This window comes from Cavia porcellus, unplaced genomic scaffold (genome assembly GCF_034190915.1).
Source record: "Cavia porcellus strain 051 isolate PalLab524CR breed Dunkin Hartley unplaced genomic scaffold, mCavPor4.1 scaffold_10, whole genome shotgun sequence".
In the NCBI taxonomy this organism is placed as follows: Eukaryota; Metazoa; Chordata; class Mammalia; order Rodentia; family Caviidae; genus Cavia; species Cavia porcellus.
The window spans coordinates 2,998,189-3,017,595 of record NW_026947493.1 but is presented as its reverse complement, the minus strand read 5'-3'; the positions used below and the strand labels follow the sequence as shown (position 1 = coordinate 3,017,595).

Genomic DNA, 19,407 nt, shown 5'->3' with positions numbered 1-19,407 from the left:
CGCAGTCAAGTTTACAGAGCCCAACGATCCAGGCAATCGATCTCTACAGCCAAGAGAGAAAAAAGCCTGGCTATTACTCCAGATGACAACAAATCTTGGCAGCATCCACATGATGCTGATTTTAGGTGCAAGAAAAATGCAAATTCTGAGGATAAGACAGCTTCCACCTTGATTGCAAAGGGTCTGGGAGGCCAAGCAGTGTGCCTGAGAGGGCAATTTGTAAATATGTAAGGGTAAAGCCAGAGGTGCACTGGAGACCCCAAAAGTTTGGAAAAGCCAAAAATATGGATCATCCAAGGAAAGCTGCAAAAAGCGAGCAGAGAGGATTTAAGAGAAAAGCTGTGGGAGCTAAAATCCCTAGAAGTGCCAAGGGGGCAAAATCACCCAAGCTTTTTAAGAGTTTACAACCAGATTGCTTCAAATGCTAAGCATAAAACTCTAAGACTTAATGTTCACCCTGCTGGATGTTGAATTTGCTTTGTTTCCAATGCTTTATATTCCCGTTTATAACTTTTGGAATGGTAATGTTTATCTTGTGCCTTTGTGCTTTAGAAATGTTTAACCTTGTTTCATTTATACAGGAGGTTACCGTTAAGAGTTTGCCATAGATCTTGGAGGAGACTTGGGACTTGGACTTTTCAGCAATGCTAAAACTATTAGGACTTTGATAACTCATAGAGATGGACTAAATGTCTCTTGTATAAAGATGTACATGAGTCCTGGGGACCGGGGTGGAATGTCATGGTTTATGTTGGTGGCCTCCAGGCCTCATGGATTTGCAATAGGTTCACTGTCTAGTGCCTAGATTGGGGGGTATGAGTGCTACACAGCCCTAGGGGTAGAGCCAGGATGTAATGTAATGGCAGAAAGAAGGCGTGTCTCTCTCTTGCCAGTTTCTGCCTTGTTTGCAGCCACCATGAACTGCAGCCCTGCCATGCCACCCTGCCTTGGAGCTAACTGGGTATGGATTAAAACCTTCAAAAACTGTAAGAAACAAACCTTTCCTTTCCCAACTTTGGGTATTGGCTATTTTGTCTCATCGACCAGTAAAAAGTAACTGAAACAGTTTACAAAGAAAACAACAAGTGCAAAGTATCATGGAGACATTTTCTCGGAGGATCGGATTGGAGTTCGTAAGAGAGCATTCAGAACAAAGGAAAAACAAAATGTTTCTTCCCAGAGAACTACGCAAAAATATTGTGGTGTACACTGGTGAGCTGACCAAACTGACAGGCACAGCAACTTGAACATCTAGTACAACAAGAAAATGAAAAAGATGTCAACTGTGCCTTACAAGAAAGCACAGAAAAACAAAACATATATGCTATCAGTGTAAATCATACTTGTGAATGGAACATGCAGTTGTGCATAAAGAGTGCTTTGCTGTGACAACTAAAGCAAAGATTATTTCTGTAGTAGACTTTTCTTTGCATTTCCATTACAGTTTACATAGGAATCTACTTCTAATGTTGTCTTTTAGGTTTTGTTAGCAACTACACAGCTGATGTGAAAATGCTGTCTATTCTAAGCACTCATTACATATCTGATACTTTATTTTACTAATATCTCATTTTCCCGCTGTATGTACATTGTACAATATAGTAAGAAGCTCTGGACAAAACAGCAAGTTAAGTATGTCCTACAAAAAAGACAGGAAGGTGAGATGTGTATGGAACACACTGTTGTGTGTGAAGGACTGCCTTGGGTGTGACAACTGAAGCAAAGATTATTTTTGTTTTAGAGTTTTATTGATATCTGCATTATAGTTTTTTTTTTTTTTTTGAGACTGAGTTTCACTATGCAGTTCAGGCCAGCCTTGAACTCCCAGCAATCCTCCTGCCTCAGCTCTTTGAGGGCTGGGATTACAGGCATGTGCCACCATGCCCAGGAGAGATTTTTTTTTTAGTTTTTTTTTTTTTTTTTTTTTTGGTGGTGCTGGGAATCAAACCCAGGGCCTATAAAGCAAGAGCTCTACCACTGAGCGACATCCCCAGCCTCTTATTATAGTTCTTATAGGATTATATTTCTGCTATATTTTAGACTTTGTAAAGCAAAAACTAGTTGATGTTGAAAATTTTGATTTTTAAAAATAAACTCAAATATTAAAAATTCAATACTTATCTGATTTTTTGTTAACTCATTGTTTTAATACACTAAAACTCATAAAATTAATAATTTATCAATAGAAAAACATCCTAAGGAATAGACATGGGTCTTGTACACCCTTCAGTACACTCCTTTTACATGGAATTGCCATGATGCTCATGGGGCTAGGGTAGTTCTGAAAGTAACAGTTTGCTGTGAGAGCATAAGTAAGTTAAAAGAAACCATGTATATATATGCATACAGATGTATGTAAAAAATAGTTAAAGATAGTTATACTGGTTTCTCAGAGGACAATGAGGAGAAAGATTTGGGCTGGGATTGTTCACACATCTGAATGCAGATGTCTCCTGCTCTGGGTAAATGATTTGGGGATGACAATACACAATGTAAGTACTATTGTTGCCCCCTGACTGATGTGTTTTGAAATTTTGGGGTTTTTTTCCTTTTTCTTGTCTTTGAAATAAAATGGATTAAAAAAATAACCAAATTTTAAAAATTAACACTCTGGTTTCTCCTATCCTCTTTGTTCTTTAAACTGGCCCCAATAAAGCCAGGCATGGTGGCATGAGCCTGTAATCCCAGCACTGGAGAGACTGAGGCAAGAAGGTTGCCATAGGTCCGAGGCCAGCCTGGGCTGTATGGTGAGATCCTATCTCAAAAAAAGAAAAAAAGACCGAAAAAAAAAAAAAAAAAAAAACAAAAACCCAAGACAACTCCAAACTGGCTGTAATATGAAACTAATATTCAAAAAAACACAGATGACTGCTATGAATTGAAGGAACTTAGCATGGTGGCACCTATTCCCAGGTCTCTTCCAGGGCTCTGAGCAGGCACACCTCCACAGCAGAATTCCTAGGAAGGTGAATGAATGATAGGAACAATGACTCACACTGACAGCAGCAACAAGCAAGAGTCAAGTTTGCTCACCATTTGCCATGTTATTCTACTGAGGTGGGTTTACCACTATTTCCATCTTTAAACACAAGGAACCCGAAGCACCAGGGAGTTAAGATGCATGTGACACATTCAACAATCAAGAACTGTAACCCTAGGGAAGAGGCAAAAGAACCTGATTTCCAGAGTTACCACATTACATACAATGTATTTGAATATCTAGTTCACAACAACAAAAATAAGAAAAAAAAATAATACAGATAAACAAAATATGAAGTGCGATGACTTCAACATTATACAACTTGTCAAAAGCAGAGCCAAATTTAACTTAGGTGGTCTACATCCAAAGTCACTTCTTCCTACACTGGCTTCTATTTCCCCTGTTTAGCATACAGAATAGTTTATATATCAGATTCCTAGATCTGAGATTGGCCCACATGGATAGAATTTAATGTCAGTTTATGGAGGACAAGGAAGGATATTCAAATCATCTGGTATGGGTTGCTAGTCAAAGCCAGAAGCAAAACCTGCCTTTTGCAATCATTTGTCAATTACAATGTTGTATTGGGAAGGTAAGGAATTAAAAATCCTAGTCTGGACAGCAGCATTTATTTTCATGGGCAAAATTAATGCTTTGTCAACAAAATAATTCAGTTGTCTCCCAAATGGGCTTTGTAGTAATTTTCCTTACCTATTTATAATGACCTGAGCCCTGTAGCTCATATTTTAAGACTGTTATGAAATTACTTCAATAATAAGCTTTACTCAGGGCCAACTGACATAATGTGTGCTACTGAAGGAAAAATAAAATATGATCCTAATTTCTTAAGGAAGTCATTTGAGAGATGTAGACAGAAAAATTTTAAATCCACTTAGGATGATATAATGGCAGTCTAGTACAGACAGCAATTAGCATTCTACCTAAAAAAAGAAAACTGAGAAGATGCACTTGCCATACAAAATTGCCTGCAAAAAAAAGTAATTCTATGTGGTCCAACCTAAAAGATGACATCTGAGCCACGTCTTATTGGGTAAAGAGGAAATAAGAAATAAGAAAGGCATTAGAAGAAACTATAGAGATCATATTCCTTAACTTGTGTAGAACATGTCATGGTCCTGGTACTATCATTACTTTATTTTCTTGGAAAAGAGAAGATAGTCTTTAAAAGAAAATCAAATAATAGCTAGTAGAAAGTTTAAACTATCTTTTCTTGAATCCCTTTGTACTATTTCTTTTTCCAAACTACATAATTGTAAAAACGTAAAATTTCAGTCTCCAAATCATACAATGTACCGCATAGCTAACACAGTGGCAGAAGTTTTGGTACAGACCTATATACATACATCTCAGATTTCTCACGTTAGCTAGAAGCTTCTAAAACCCTGAAGATTTCCAAAGTGTATTACTCAAAAAGCAGAAATTCCAACAAGCATTTTCCTGGAATTAGTCATGAGGTGCAAATAAACAACACCAAATCTAACTTCCTTACGTGTCTCTTGGTGGCCCTGACACAAAGCACAGTATGTGGTTCCTGTCTGATTCATTTCGTTCTTTATTGCTGCATTAGACCATGTTAAAAAAAAAAAGCTGGGCAAAATAACCGCTTCAGTTAGGTTGTAGATTTTCTCCTAATTTTGTTCAATCACGTAATCTGGCTATGAGAAAGACCAAGATTTCCTAGCTCATTAGAAGGACAAATCAGTTTTAACGCCAGACTCAAATGTGCAAGCCCACAGGATGAAGTTTTCATTTGCTCAGTTAACTGTATCATACAAGAGACTGAGAAAGGCACAGAGAACAGATTAACAGGGTGATTCTGTTTGTGTAAGGAGAAGAGTAGGGTGAGAGAGAGGAAGAAAAGGATTCATTCTACTAGGTTACCTTCTGTGGATCTGAATTCTTCTACAGAACTTTTCACACCCATGTTATCATCACTGTCACATTCTGTAAGAAACAATCAGTAAGTACAAATGCATTTCTGAACAAGTTGTTGTGTCATAAGTAACATTCTTTAACTATCACTTTCAATGTTTATTTTACACTCAAGACAACTTATTTGTTAGCATTATAACCACTTATCCAGCAGAGTTGGCTTTTTTAAAAAATATAAACCAAATCTTAAGAATGATAACCACAAGTTAAGTCACCTGCAGTTTTATTTTTGGTATGAGACCGGGTTTTGATAGGCAGTCTAAGCTGGCCTCAATCTCAGAATGTTTCAGCCTCCTGAGTGCTGAAATTACAGGCATGCACCACAACATCCAGCTCAGTTTTAAAATCATATGCATTCACCTCTATAGAGATAACACCATGTTTTAATTAGTAATGCCACTGAATGGCATAAACTCACTTACCTGCTATATTATAATGAGACCCTTATAAAATGACAAATGTTGCAAAAGTCATTTTTGATGTCCTAGTATTTGGCTGAATATTTTTAACTAAAAACTTAAGTGTATACCAACTTATATCAATATATAATTATATGTACATATACATCTGTATATACAGATATGTATATGTACACGATATATGTACTTAAATTTCAGTAGCTTTGCACAGAATTGACTGTGCCATACAGGATGGTTGCACTCACACAACAACCCAGGTCCTATTAACAAGCCAAGAAAACTGAGGGCTAGGACTCAGCAGAGAACTTGCCCAGTATGTGCAAGGCCCAACGTCCACTCCGCAGCACCAGAAAACAAGTATTAAAAGTAAATTTAACAACTACTTCATATGCCTGTTCCTTGATCCTGCCTCAGTCATCAGTATACATCAATATAGAACTTGTACATCAGTACAGAACTTTCAGTTTTTAAAATGAACTAAAAAATCTGTCTAGCTACTAAACAAGAAAGACGTCAACTACATTTAATGTGTGCACCTCATTATCCAAGGTGAAGCCACATCAAATGGACATGAACAGACTTAAGAGACCTGCAGACAGATCATCTGAGCAGCATGTTTAGAATAAGAAAAATGATCAACTAGTAAACTCTTTTTCATTGTATCTCACCCTCCACGGAGCAGACATCAGTCAGATACTGCCTATACTAACTTCTGGCTGAAGGAAAGATGGTAAAGACAAAGGGCGTGTCTCATAAGGGATTTAGAACTCCACGTTGTACTCACATAGCTCTTCGCCATCTTTGGGGTTCCTGTGGTGTCATATGGAGCAGCCTCCCAAGGTAGAAACACTGTATGGGTTTAATTACAAACTAAGGGCCCCAGGGCAAGTACAGTGCTAGTCATCACCCTTATCAAGTCCAGCACACATAGCTTACTCTATAAAAAAAATCACGTCTGGTAAACACTGTGTTATCTTCTAACATCAGTCTTGTTCGATGTTAGAAAAATTCGTTTTTAACCTTTATGCAAATACTGCAATGTTGTTAAATTATAGCAGAACATCTTCCATTATTTTCACTCAAAATAATTCACACTAGTTATCTTTACATTGTACATCCATCTCTGAAACATGAGATGAGTTAAAATGAAAATGCTGTGTGTGAAAAACAGAAAGTCTACCTGGTACCTCTAATCAGGACCACAGAAAGGATTCCTGAATCTTGCTAAATTTTTAGAAACTTACAATGTTATTTAAAAAAAAAAAATAGAACTGAGGAGGCAGCTACAAGAGGTCAGATAAGGATAGGACACTAGTTACTTAGATGTCTCCACAAGGATTTATATATGTATCACATAATGTTAACCCTGAGGAAACAGCCAAACCTTGCATTTTGCTTAAACCCTGAGGAAACAGCCAAACCTTGCATTTACTGTAGCTCAGTATGAGGCACAAAGTGACAAGCCCAAAATGACGGGATATCAATATACAGAACCAGCAACTCCAAATATCTGTGCTTTGACTATCTCCTAGAAAGCTTTCAATTAACTAAATAAAATCTGCTAATGAAACTCTCCAAGTATATAGTACATCATATGTTCACTGACTCTCGTGACACTTAAAAGTTCTTTCTGGTAACACAGGAATCTTTGATCTAATAAAAACCACTTTCTAGTCTTGCTAAATTTCTCAAAGGTCAGGGAGAAAAAAGAGCTATGGGTGTAGCTGAGTGCAAATGACTTATTTATTTGGAAAGTTTTCATTCCATTTCTCAAAAAGGCCTACTAAGGGGACTTGGGATTTAGCTCAGTGGCATAAGCGTCTGCCTCGCAAGCACGCAGTCATGAGTTCGATCCCTGGTATTGACTAAAAAAAGGAAAAGGCCTACTGAGCTCCTACCTCAAATCCACAATGCCATAAAGGGTTGTCCAAGCTGAGAACAGAACACCGGGTTAAGCTATATGGAAAGAGCTACCCTGGCATTCTTGTAGTAATTAAAATGAGTCAAAGATTATCAGGGGGAAGCCAGGCTTGGTGACACACACTAGTAGTCCCAGTTACTCACTTGGGAGTCTGAAGCAGGAACGTCACTTGAGCCCAAGAATTTAAGGATATCCTGGGCAACATAGCAAGACCCCACCTCAATAAATGAGCAAATATGAAAGGGAGTGGGGAGACAGAGCAGGGTGGGAGAGAGAAAGAATATGAGAAAATGAAAATTACTCTAAGTAGACATGGAAACTGAAAGACTTTGAGTCCTAATATATATTAAATATTGTTTCTTATTAGAAACTTACTCTACTATTTATAAAATCATTTGTTAGGAAAGGAAGTGAAATAAAATTTTACCCAAGAAATTGATTTTTTAAAAAATTCTTAAGAAAATAAAATTTCAGGGGCTGGGGATTTAGCTCAGCGGCATAAGCACCTGCCTTGCAAGCAGGCGGTCGTGAGTTCAATCCCTGGTACCGATAAAAAGGAAAAAGACAAAAAAAGAAAAGAAAAGAAAATTTCTTATGATAAAATTCACTACCAGTCAATCTGATGGATTTCAGTCTTCCATAAAGAAAAAACATGCTCGTAAGTCAGACAACTAAACCTGAACATACTATGATTCAGTTAAACCTGTCTTGAATTTTAATTACAAAAGCAATAATTTTATCGGACTTTAATCTAGATCAAAACCTATTTATTTAAATAAACTACATTTATTTGATCACCTAGTTATTTTCATTTCTTTAAAAATATACTGCCTAAGAATCATATTTTCTTTTTATTGTAGTACTAGAAAAATAGCTACTATTTATTAAACACCTTAGTCCACTATATACTATGCTAAGCACTTTACACACATCACTAACTCTTAGCACCTGACAAGTAACACCAAGAAAAAGTTAAGTAAATGGCATGAAATCACAGAGGCAGTATTTGTCAGCATGTAAAGCCCATGCCCTTCTCTATATACTGCACGGTCTCTGTGTTTCACAAAAACTCAAAGTATGCATATGTGCTTCCAAATAGCCATGAAGTTCACATGAACACCAACTGAATGACAGACCATAGAAGGCATTCAGAGGGGCTTAAGCAACAGTGATCAACAGTCCACCATCTCAACTCCAACCCTAACATATCCAGACAGACCTATTTACATGTACCTCCCATACCAAAAAGAATGCAAACAGCAGGAAATCCACAGAAAGTTTAACATAGAAATCACAAAATGAATGTTCCCAAGAGCAGCAACAAAGAAAAGGAAAAGGTTGGTGGTCTATTGTGAAGATAGACATTCATTCTCTAGGGCCAGGAGTGGTGGCACACCACTCCTCATGAGCCTGAGGCCACAAAATCATCACAAGTCTGAAGCCAGCCTGGAATACAGTGAGTTCAGGGCCATCTTGAACTACACAGTGAGATTCTGTCTCAAAATAACACAGCATAGCATAGCATAGCATTGTGTACTGTAGCATAGCATAACAACATAATATAACATAACATAAACGTAACGTAACGTAACAAACATTTTCTAGGATATCAAATAGGTAGCATTGAAGACAAGGGAAAAAAGATGACAGAAGAGTAGACAAAAAGGGCTTTGTTGTTTTGAAGACAGAAAAAGCAACTGCACAAAAAGTACACAACAGGAAGATAATATTGAGTAGCAAAGCCTGATATACATATGAAAATGTTCATTTCCTTTATAATTGGCATTTCTTACTCTGCTTTAAACAATACATTTGAGCTAAGTAGATAACTGATTTCTAATTTTGCAGAAGTACACTGATTCACTCTAGTAATTACAGCAAGGTTCTTCATAATGGGTTTCAACCAAAATATGATTCTAAATTTATTAAAAGAAAAAATAGCTGAGACACAAGCACACCTGGAAAACTCAAAGGTATGCAATAAAAATGCCAAAAAGTAGTCAGTTTTTCATCAGTACCTTCAAATCTCACTCATGAATTCACCTTACTAGAGTATTTAAAAATAATTCTTTGCATCACTGTTTCTACCCACATTTATTTCACAAGTTACAGCAAAACTTGCAAGTCATCAGCATGGCACCCTGTTCTCCCCACTGGGCAGGGGCGATGGGCACTGGCACCTATCTTCCACACCACAGCCTCCAGAGCCACCTGGGAGAGCCACGTGGGAAGCACTGCTGGAAGACCTAGTACAGGGTTCACTGAGTCACCATCAGCCTCTGAAACGGTCTTTTTCATTCTTTTCTTGGTATTGTTACATTAGTCACCTTCTGATTTTCACATACAAGCACTCTGCTTTCTAAAAACTGAAAATAAATTTAAAACTTCAGAAACAAAATAAAGATCTCAATTCTGAGTTTTTAAAATTACAACATACAAAAGGGGTATGGTACTGCATGCCTATAATCCCAGTGCTCTGGGAGGCTGAGGTAGGAAGTTTGCAAGTTCACTATAGATTTTTATCTACTAGATTAAAAAAGGACCCCAGAGAATGATTGTGACCTATCCTGCTGCTAAAATATTGAAGAATGAAAGTGAGGTTAAAAAAAAGAGGTACGTAGGACGAAAGTGTGACAGCAAAGGTCCAGTGAGCAGGCAGCAATACATTAGTGGACAGCAGTTTATTGGTTCTCTCAGCAGTGAAGTCTTCTCCTCTTGGGCAGTTTGCTCTGGGACAGCAGCTGCATACCTTTGGTGGTATCAGATATGCTATTTAACAAGGCACACATCATATCTCCCTCTAAGTGGTGAGGGTTTAGTATATGAGCTGGCCGCTGAGTCTTCTTAAATTGGTTCTCTAGCTCCAGAAAACCTTGATCTCCTGAGAGTATGGTAAAAGGAATCTGCTTGGGTAGTTGTTCATCTAGACGACCAGCCTAAGTTGGAACAAATGGCACAGGATGATAAAAATCAGCATGAGTTTCCAAGCAAAGTTGCATTTATTTCCAAATGAACACACACCTACGAAGCTATGTAAGGCTTATTCCCTAGCCCCCACCTTCCTAAAGGAAATTGCCCACATTTGAACACAGACAAGATGTCATCAAGTATAAGCTATATAACTACCAAGTATAACTACTTAGGGAAAAGAAAAAAACAAAATGAAGTCCAACAGGAAAACTCCTCAAAAAGCAGGAATGCCAAGGACTATACACTCCATGTAGAGGTAAGTAAAAAACAACTCCACTACAGAAAAGTTTAGGAAGGAAACATGCACAATTCAACTGTGGCACCACAGAGGGACAAGCGACTCTCTTGTGGTTTAAGCCAGGATAAGCAATCAATACATGTGCAGAGTACACTCCTATAGCAGAGTGACACAAAAGCCTTTAAGCAGAGAATTTAATATAAAGTGGGTCCTAGGCCAATAGTTTCTAGGTGACTGGAAAAGGCAGATGTAAATGCAAATTCTATTTAGGACAAAAGTGACTTTGAAGTTATCACTCAATTTCAGGTGTTAAAATAGGAAAACAGCTCAGTGAAGCACAAGTACAGCATCATTTCTTGGTAATTTATTCCATGCCCAATAAAGGGTCCGCTGGGCTCTGCCCAGCAACAAAAACCCAACACAGAGAGTCCAGTACTAAGGAGAGATCTATTCTACCATTATAGTTCCCAAGTGGATCCCAGATTCACAGATACTGGATAAAACAATGACTCACATGCATACATATGGCAAAATCAGCAGCATCTTTTCTTTTACTACACCGAGGATGAAGGAAGAAACATCCAATCCTGTTCAAGTAATTATAGACCTTACAGTTGAGTGGAGGCTTCCAGTTGGTGTTCCCTCCTATTCATTTTAGAAATAGGTTTAAGAGAAAGTCAAACAGAAGGCTGAACACCATAATGAAGGAACACGTATTAGCAAACACTCTTCCTGAAAGGAAAGTACTAACTAGATGAGAATGTGAGCGAGTTCTGCCCAGCATGGGCATGCCACCTTGTTTTACCATCCCAAGAAGGCAGACCAACTGTGCTAATTCTACCTACTTATTTGAAAATTCACAAAAATATTGCACAGAATCAAAAGTAATGTGTATAAAAGCTTTTTCAATGCTATTATTCTGTATGAATGAAAAACCAGTGGCTTTTACAAGTATGCCAAGCATGGGAAGTGGACAGAAATGACAGGCACCGACCAAAGCTGGAATTCCTAGCCAGGCATAGTGGTGTACGCCTGTAATCCTGGCACTGAGGAGGCTGAGGCAGGAGGACTGCCCCAAGTTTGAGACCAGCCTGGGTTCCACGCTGAGTTCAAACTCACCTTGAACTACTTACTAAGGCTCTGTCTCAAAAAAAGAATTAAAGGGGCCGGGGATTTAGCTCAGCAGCATAAGCGCCTGCTTTGCAAGCATGAGGTCATGAGTTCGATCCCCGGTACCAAAAAATAAAGGAACCATCACAGCTAGACTTAATAAAACAGTATACAAGCTAATTTATCCAAGTCTGTATGTTTCTATCTTTAATCCCACTCCTGTTCCTTACACAGTTTCCTCAAATAAAAACTGTATCAGGTTCTCACTACAGTAAATGTTTGCAGACCAAAGAATTCACTCCCCTGGATCCATCCAGTCAATGGTCTGTGGAGGACTCAGTCGAAGCTACACACTTATAAGCTTGGACATGAGCCACAGAGGCAAGTGTGACATACTGAAAACGATAGCGATCCTATGCCGAAAAAATCAAAGTTCAAATGCTAACTGTGCTTTTTATTAGTCTCAAAAATTTAAAAATATATAATAATGCCTCAGCCTGCTTCTTTGTATTTAACAAGGGAGACAAGAGTAATAATTAGTGACAATGTTTATACCAAGCAATAGCGCCAGGTACATCACAGGGACTGAATAAAGCCTTTGAAAATCTATATCAGAAAATGCACAAATTTTGGGTCACCAGGTAACATTAAAATTTACAAGACAGACATGTAAAAAGAAAAACATATAGTAGCAGAGTAACTGTACTGCCAAGTAACAATATTCAACTTAGGTTTATAGGACCTATTCAGGAATGTTTAAGAGGAACCTTTTAAGTGAATCATTCTGGGCAAAACGTGTCTCAAATGTTTTATTAACCATACCTTGAAAGCCCCAAATAAATGTTCCTTGGTTAAGATGTCCTGGAAGATGACCAAAAAAGTTGGACCAATTATCAAAATCTACAAAGACTATATGAGTCATCGTCCGCAAGTAATCCAAATCTGGAAGCTCAACAACTTCTTCCTCTGCGAACACAGAAACAGTAATATAACCTCAGTAAGACTATACTAAAAACATTTAATTTTTTAAAAAACACCATTTAATTTGTGAAGCCTAAAATATAGAGGTCTAATATGTAATAATATGAATTTTGCATGTTATTTGTCTCTATCTTGACTTTTTCATGAAATCTAACTTTGTACATGACAATTTACACTTAGATAAAAATATTCAGAATATTTTGGTTAATTGTACATCCTTTTAAATAAATATCTGCCTTTGATCATAAAGCTTTTTAAGGGATCATTTATAAAAAGAATAGTTTTAATTTCAAATTACCAAGAACTTATACCGCCATCATAAAATTTCACAGTTACCTGCCAAGCCAGGATTTGCTTCTTACTCTAATCTAGCTGATTTTCTAGCAGCCCTCTGGCTCTATGATTAAATACCCTCAGAACCAAGATAAATGACCTATACTCCTGCTGCTAGGAAGTAGTGCCAGAACTAGGTGTGAGAGGACCCCACAAGCAAACCTTCTTTGTTCTCTCACTCTTTCATCTTCCCCATTTTCCAACTTTCTCTTCCTCTCTTTTCCCTTACTTCATACTTTCCATACTAATAAGGCTTTACAGCTTCTAATGGTGGTAATTAAAATGCTAAATTACGTAAGAGTGAGTAGCTTCTATTAACAGAAGATTCTTCAAAATACAATGGTCATCCTCTCCTGTTTCCAAGTCCCCTTATACCTCAAGTCCTCAGCAATTCTAGATTTAGAAACTACAATCATCTTCTATTAAACATACATTAATACACATCCCCAAAAAGTCAAAAGACAAACGTAAGATAATATATGATACACCATTGCCTTACTGTTTAGAGCACTAGAGTTACACGAGAGTTAACCCCTTCTCAGTGAAGACATGCTGTGACTGAAAGTGATGCTGAATCTACATGTGTTACACAGCAGATCTGTGAATGCCAATAGTTCTTAGCTGGGTATGTTGGGGCATACCTGTTGTCCTGGCCATTCAAAAGGCTGAGTCAGGAGGGGTGCTAAGCACACAAGCTCAAGAACAGCAGGGGCTATGCAGCAAGACTCCAATTCAAAATATGTATAAAAAATAAAGTAAAAATAAACAAAAGCTCAATGATTAAAATATTTTTTTAGCAGGAGTTTCATATTCTGGTTGTCTCCACTCTACATTGTACAGAACTCACCAAGAATAAACGTTTGTTTAAAAGGATATGGAATTAACAGGCTAAAACTAAACTTCTAAACAAAACAAAAATATTGCACTGACTACTTAATTCAATCGTAAGGAAGAAGGAAAGTCCAGAAAAAGTATAAAGAAAGGGATTTACACTTCAATTTTTCTCTTGCTGCTATTCTTAATTCTTATCTCTAATTGCAATTCAATTCTATGCTAAAACACTGCTTTCAAGTAAATCATAAAAATACACAAATGCTGAAATTATTTTTAAGATTTCTAATTCTTAAACGATAAGGCCAACGATTGACGATTTACTTTAGTGGCATAAGCACCAGCCTGGTAAGCACAAGGTAACGAATTCAATCCTTGGCACAAAAAAAAAAAAAAAAAAGAAAGAAAAGAAATAAGGCCATATATATATATATGATATAAAGAATTCATGTGGTTTTTTTTGTTCTTGTTTTTTCTTCTCAGTCCTGGGGGCTAAGCCCTGGACTCAGCCCTGAGCTACATCTCCAGCCTTTTATTGTGTGAGGATAGAATCTCACTAAGTCACTAAGTTGCCCAGGAGGGCTTGAACTGTGATCTTTCTGCCTCAGCCTTCTAGAGTGCAGGGATTACAGATGTCTGCCACCGTGCCCAGATTGGGTTTTCCTGTATGTGTGTGTGTGTTTTTAAAAACCTACATATATAAGAAAAACCTAAATGATAAGTTAGGTCCAGAACAGCTACCAAATCTGACTTCTAGAAAAACTATCAACTTCCTTCATCTCTCAAAATCCCAATGTCTTTTGGAAAAGAATAGAAAATGAGATCTCAAATATATGTTCCTGAAAGCCAACATAGTCTTTCTCCCCTTACATTTAGAAAGTGTATGAAGGGAGAACAGGGAGACAAATCTCTTAGAAGTATATGCTGCAGTAACTGATGAACTACATTATCCTACCCCATTTTTTCTTTCAAAGCTGGACCATTAAGTCACAAGGAGAGTGGGAATGTGTGTGTTTCCACACTTGTATCTGAATTTGCTGGTGGGACACTCATACCTATATTCTGACAGCTTAGGTCATCTTCTGCTCCCTTCTCCGTGTCTGAGTTTCTTGGACAGCTCACTGCTTGTTTCAGTTTTTCCTCTAAATGTGAGGTGCTGGCAGTGAACGTGCACATGTTTCCTTTTTCAGGTGCAAAAGGAGCCAGGCTGGCTTTCTGGAAGAATGCGTGTTTCCTGTGAAAGTGCTGTTGAGCACTCTCAGGATTGTGAAAGGCTTTGGTGCAGATGCCGCACTTAATGACATACTGCTGCTTCTCTTCATCCTTCTTTTCTCTGTGCATCTGATCAATGTGAGTGTTCATGTCAACCAAATTTTGCGCTGTCGATGAACACAAACTGCAGCGAAACCACAGTTTACCTTTATCCAACATGACTTGGAGACATCTACCATAATCTTCCTTTCTGTTGACTTTACAGATATAACTCTCATGGCAACCACAGGTTAACAGGTTACTGGTCTCTACAACTGAAAAATCCTCCTCAGTTTTAATTGACATTTCAGTTCTTTCTGATACAAATATGTAATCTATGCTGTGGTGCTCCTTATAATGATTTAGAAATGCTTCTTCCACATTAAAGATAAGATCACAAAGCCCACAGAAGAATTTAATCTTTATCTCATTGTCATGTTCATCCTGGCAATGTCGGTGTAATGTTTCTATTTTATGGAAAGTCTTTCTGCAGTGAGCACAGCAGTATCTGTGAAACTGGTGACTTGTCAAGGACATGCAATGTTGTTTTACACTTTCCTGGGAATCAAACATATCTTCACAAATTCGGCATTGCCACTTGCCCCTCGGGGGACTGTCTGTCAGACAATGATTGACAACAGCAACAGTGGAAGAAGGAGGTGTGTTAGCAGTCAAATTACTCACTGTGGAAGATGATGGAGAAGTGTCATCTTCTATCTCATCTACTTCATAAAAATATCTGTGCCCATTATGAAATTCAGTCACATGTGCCATAATAGTGTCTTTCTTTCTTAGCTCCTTCTTACATGTCTGACACCAGAACAGAAAGTTATTTAAATGAGCTCCTCCATGAATCCGGCTCATGTGTAAACGGATAACCCCTGAATCTTGGCATACCTTTCCACAGACCACGCACTTGTAACACATTGTGTTTGCCAAGAAAACATGCTTCTCCACTGCATCCTCGCTTGGGAATTTCAGGCTGCATTCACAAAACCAAGTTTTAATGACGGACTTTTGCTTCTGGACACAAAGCATCTCTTCATGGCTTTTCTCTTCTAAATTCATCTTTTTCTCTGCAACAATGCTGCAATCCTGCGAGCTAGATTCTCTAACAGACACAGCTCTTTTGAGTGATAAAATTTTTGGTTGACCTAACAGTAAATTCAAGTCAGAAGGAGATTTACTCCCTTCAATGCTGTGGCAATAAAGTAAGACTGATTCTTCCATTGAGTTAATGGCTCGGATTTTGTGTCCTGAATTCTGTTTGTGAGTTCGGAGGCTGGTTTCATCCATAAACACTTGGTTGCAATTTGGACAATAACCTCTTAATAGGAATTTCTCTGCAACTTGAGTAATGGTTTTCTCAGCTATTGCTACAGGTCCAGCATTTCGACAACGAACCCTAAATTGGATTTAAAAAGAAAAAAACTTTTTTATAGGTATTTTCTAAATACATCATCTCTTTTTATTATTTAATTTATTGACTGATTGATTGTCTTTCTGAGGCAGGGTCTCGCTATGCAATTCAGGCTGGCCTTGAGCTCACTTTGTAGCCTAGGCTGGTCTTGAACTTGCAATGATCCTCCTGCCTCAGCCTCTCTAGGGCTGGGATTACAGACGTGAGCCACCACGCCCGGCTTTGTGTCTTTTTATGATAGGAATTTTTAAAGGAGACACGAGTAAGTTATACAAAATATTTTTAATGCAGGTGATTTAATGATATATTATCTCAATCTGAGTATCACATATCTTATTTCTAATTCATATGGAAAAGGTTAAAACTAGAACTAAAAGGTTAAAAAATATTAAGGTAAACTTTAGAACATTAAAATCAGTATCAAGCACAGTGCCTGCCTCGCAAGCGTGAAGTCCTGAGTTCAATTTCTAGTAAACCTCCAACCAAAAATCAGTATCAAATGCATTGACTGAGGATTTTAATACTTTATCAGACAAGCAAATTAAACCTCCATATATGGAGGAACACTGTAGTAAGCTTCTAGTCAATCTATTAAGAACAGATTAAGGTTATATTAGGAATATTCCATATCCATATTTGCTTTTACACTAAAGAACAAGACTAATTAATTAAGATCAATCACTGAGCACTAGGCTACAACCTTTCATCTCTAAAATTTCCTTTCCTGAAATTCTGTAAAATGGACTCTTGCCAGTATCAACATGCAATTTCTTCCTATAGTCACACAGTTTTCCATTGTATGGATATGCCACATTGTGCTTACTCACTTGCCAGTTCATGGACATTTGAGTTGTTCCTAAATACTGAGCATTATGAGTAACACACCTATAAGCAATACCGAAGTATTTTGTGGAGATCAACATTTTCATTTTTCTTGCCTGTATTCCTGTAAGTGGAAATTCCTAGCTCATATGGTAATTACATGTTTAATTATTTAAGGAAAGAAGGGTAAATTATTTTAACTAAATAAAAATGAAAACTTACTTTATTAAATCTGTAGAATTAGGACAGGGCAGTGCTCAGAAGGAAATTTACTCCTTTACATGTATTTAATATTGCAAAAGAAGACCCAAAGTCAATCTAAGCTTTCACCTTATTAAGCCAGGAAAAGATAACAAAATTAAGCACCAGTGGTAAAAGGCACCCTGCAGCAAAATATAAATTACAACCCCATCAATACCATCTGAAAGAGTAGAAATTAATGAGCTATAAAATGGGCAAACAAAATAATAAAAACTCATCATAAGAAAGGAGAAAAAAATTATCAGTGAAATCAAATGTTGGTCATTTAAAAAAGTCAACAAAAATTTGAGATAAACAAACATAAAAAACAGATTTTTTTAAAAAAAATGCTATAAAATATATTACTGAAACAAAAATCAGCAAAGGTTTCTCAGAACTCAAAAACAAAACAAAACAAAACAAAAAAAGAACACAGAACGCCTACAAACTACATTCAATGAGATTAAAAGGTTCTGCTCATCAAGAGAGAAAAATCAACAATTTGGGTATGGAAATCATAGGCTGGGAATTATACTCAGGTTTCAGTCTTTGTGTGGCTATATCAAAATACCTGAAACAGAGTACTTTATCCAAAAGAGAGGTTTGTGTAGCTTACAGTAGGGCCATTCAAGGCCAGTTGGCTGCATGTAGCCAAAGTCACCTGCTCCTCAGGCACAGAGAGGGTGGTATTACCCATTATGAACGCTGATGAGACGAGGAGGAGAAGAGCGTTTCCCGTCTCCACACACAGCCTGAGACCAGACGCAGTTTCGGCAGACCACAGTGCCCCGTGCATCAGCACTGTCGGCGAACAGGCTCCCCAGCTCACTCCTCACATGCCAGTTCTCACACACCAGCCACACAGCAATATCAGCAGGTGCGGCCACTGAGCTCACTATGCACTTTTGGAGTGGAATTCATGCCAAACTATGGCACATATATTCCAGAAAGTCCTATAATCTCAATAGAAATATGACAAAGTTTCATATTTACAATCTGTAAAGAATTCCAATTCATTTTTTTGTCTACTAGGAATCGAACTCATGACCTCACAGGTGCTATGCTACTAAGCTATGTCCTCAATACCTCATTCACTATTAAAGCAACCATTAATTTTTATAATAGATAAAACACCTTAAATACAGCTTCACAAACAAATAGAAACAAATGGCCCACAAATACACAATACATCCATCATTGTTGGTCCAAAAAGTGCACAGGTGCCTGGCGCAATGACCCACACCTATAATTTCAGCTACTCAAAAGGCTGAGGCAAAGGATCCCAAGTTCAAGACTGGCACAGGCAACTAATGAGACCCTGTCTCAAAATAAAATACAAAAAGGCTGAAGACATACCTCAGTGGTAGGATAACAGCCTAGCATGCACAAAGCCCTAGGTTTGATTCTTAGACATATACACAATACACACACACACACACACACACACACACACACGCCTACACACAAGAAAACAGCATATTAAAACCATAATAACAGACAAAAGAATAGCTAAAATGAAGTCTAGCAACATTAAATGCTAGCAAGGATAAACTGCTACCTCACTAGTAAGAATGTATACTCCTATGAAGTTAAATATACATCTACTTTCAACCCAGCAATCCTATCCCTACATTAGCCTTGAAACCTATGTCCACAAGACCTGTACAAAATGTTCACAGCAGCTTTATTCACAACAGTTATAAACTGTGAACAAACTAAATGCCCATTAACACTGATGTATTGAACAAGTTACACTATATTCATATAAATGATTATTATTCACTATCATAAAGGAACAAGGCATTAAAAAATATGGACAGAGCTCAGATGTTACAAATACAAAACAGCAAACACGATTCCCTTTACCTGCAGTTGTTGAGGTGACACAATTAAGGTAAAGATAAAAATTACCAGGACAGAGACTGCCATGGGGGATGG

At 37.6% G+C, this 19,407-nt stretch overlaps 1 protein-coding gene across 8 annotated transcripts in view; it reads right to left on the bottom strand.

The window, feature by feature from the left end:
* The window catches only part of Znf451 (zinc finger protein 451), a 91,989-nt gene that overhangs the window by 10,208 nt on the left and 62,374 nt on the right, over window positions 1-19,407 (bottom strand). For 3 of the 8 annotated variants that reach the window (XM_023561673.2, XM_023561674.2, XM_063256918.1), the window contains 6 exons: window positions 14,792-16,392; window positions 12,414-12,557; window positions 10,996-11,126; window positions 10,023-10,209; window positions 4,883-4,945; window positions 3,034-3,154 (listed from right to left, as the gene is read on the bottom strand). In XM_023561673.2, coding sequence (XP_023417441.1) covers window positions 3,045-3,154; window positions 4,883-4,945; window positions 10,023-10,209; window positions 10,996-11,126; window positions 12,414-12,557; window positions 14,792-16,392 — 2,236 coding nt within the window. In that variant the 3' untranslated portion in view covers window positions 3,034-3,044. The remainder of the gene's footprint in view (window positions 1-3,033; window positions 3,155-4,882; window positions 4,946-10,022; window positions 10,210-10,995; window positions 11,127-12,413; window positions 12,558-14,791; window positions 16,393-19,407) is intronic. The other 5 variants (XM_003480022.5, XM_023561675.2, XM_063256916.1 and 2 more) reach the window with 5 other exon arrangements.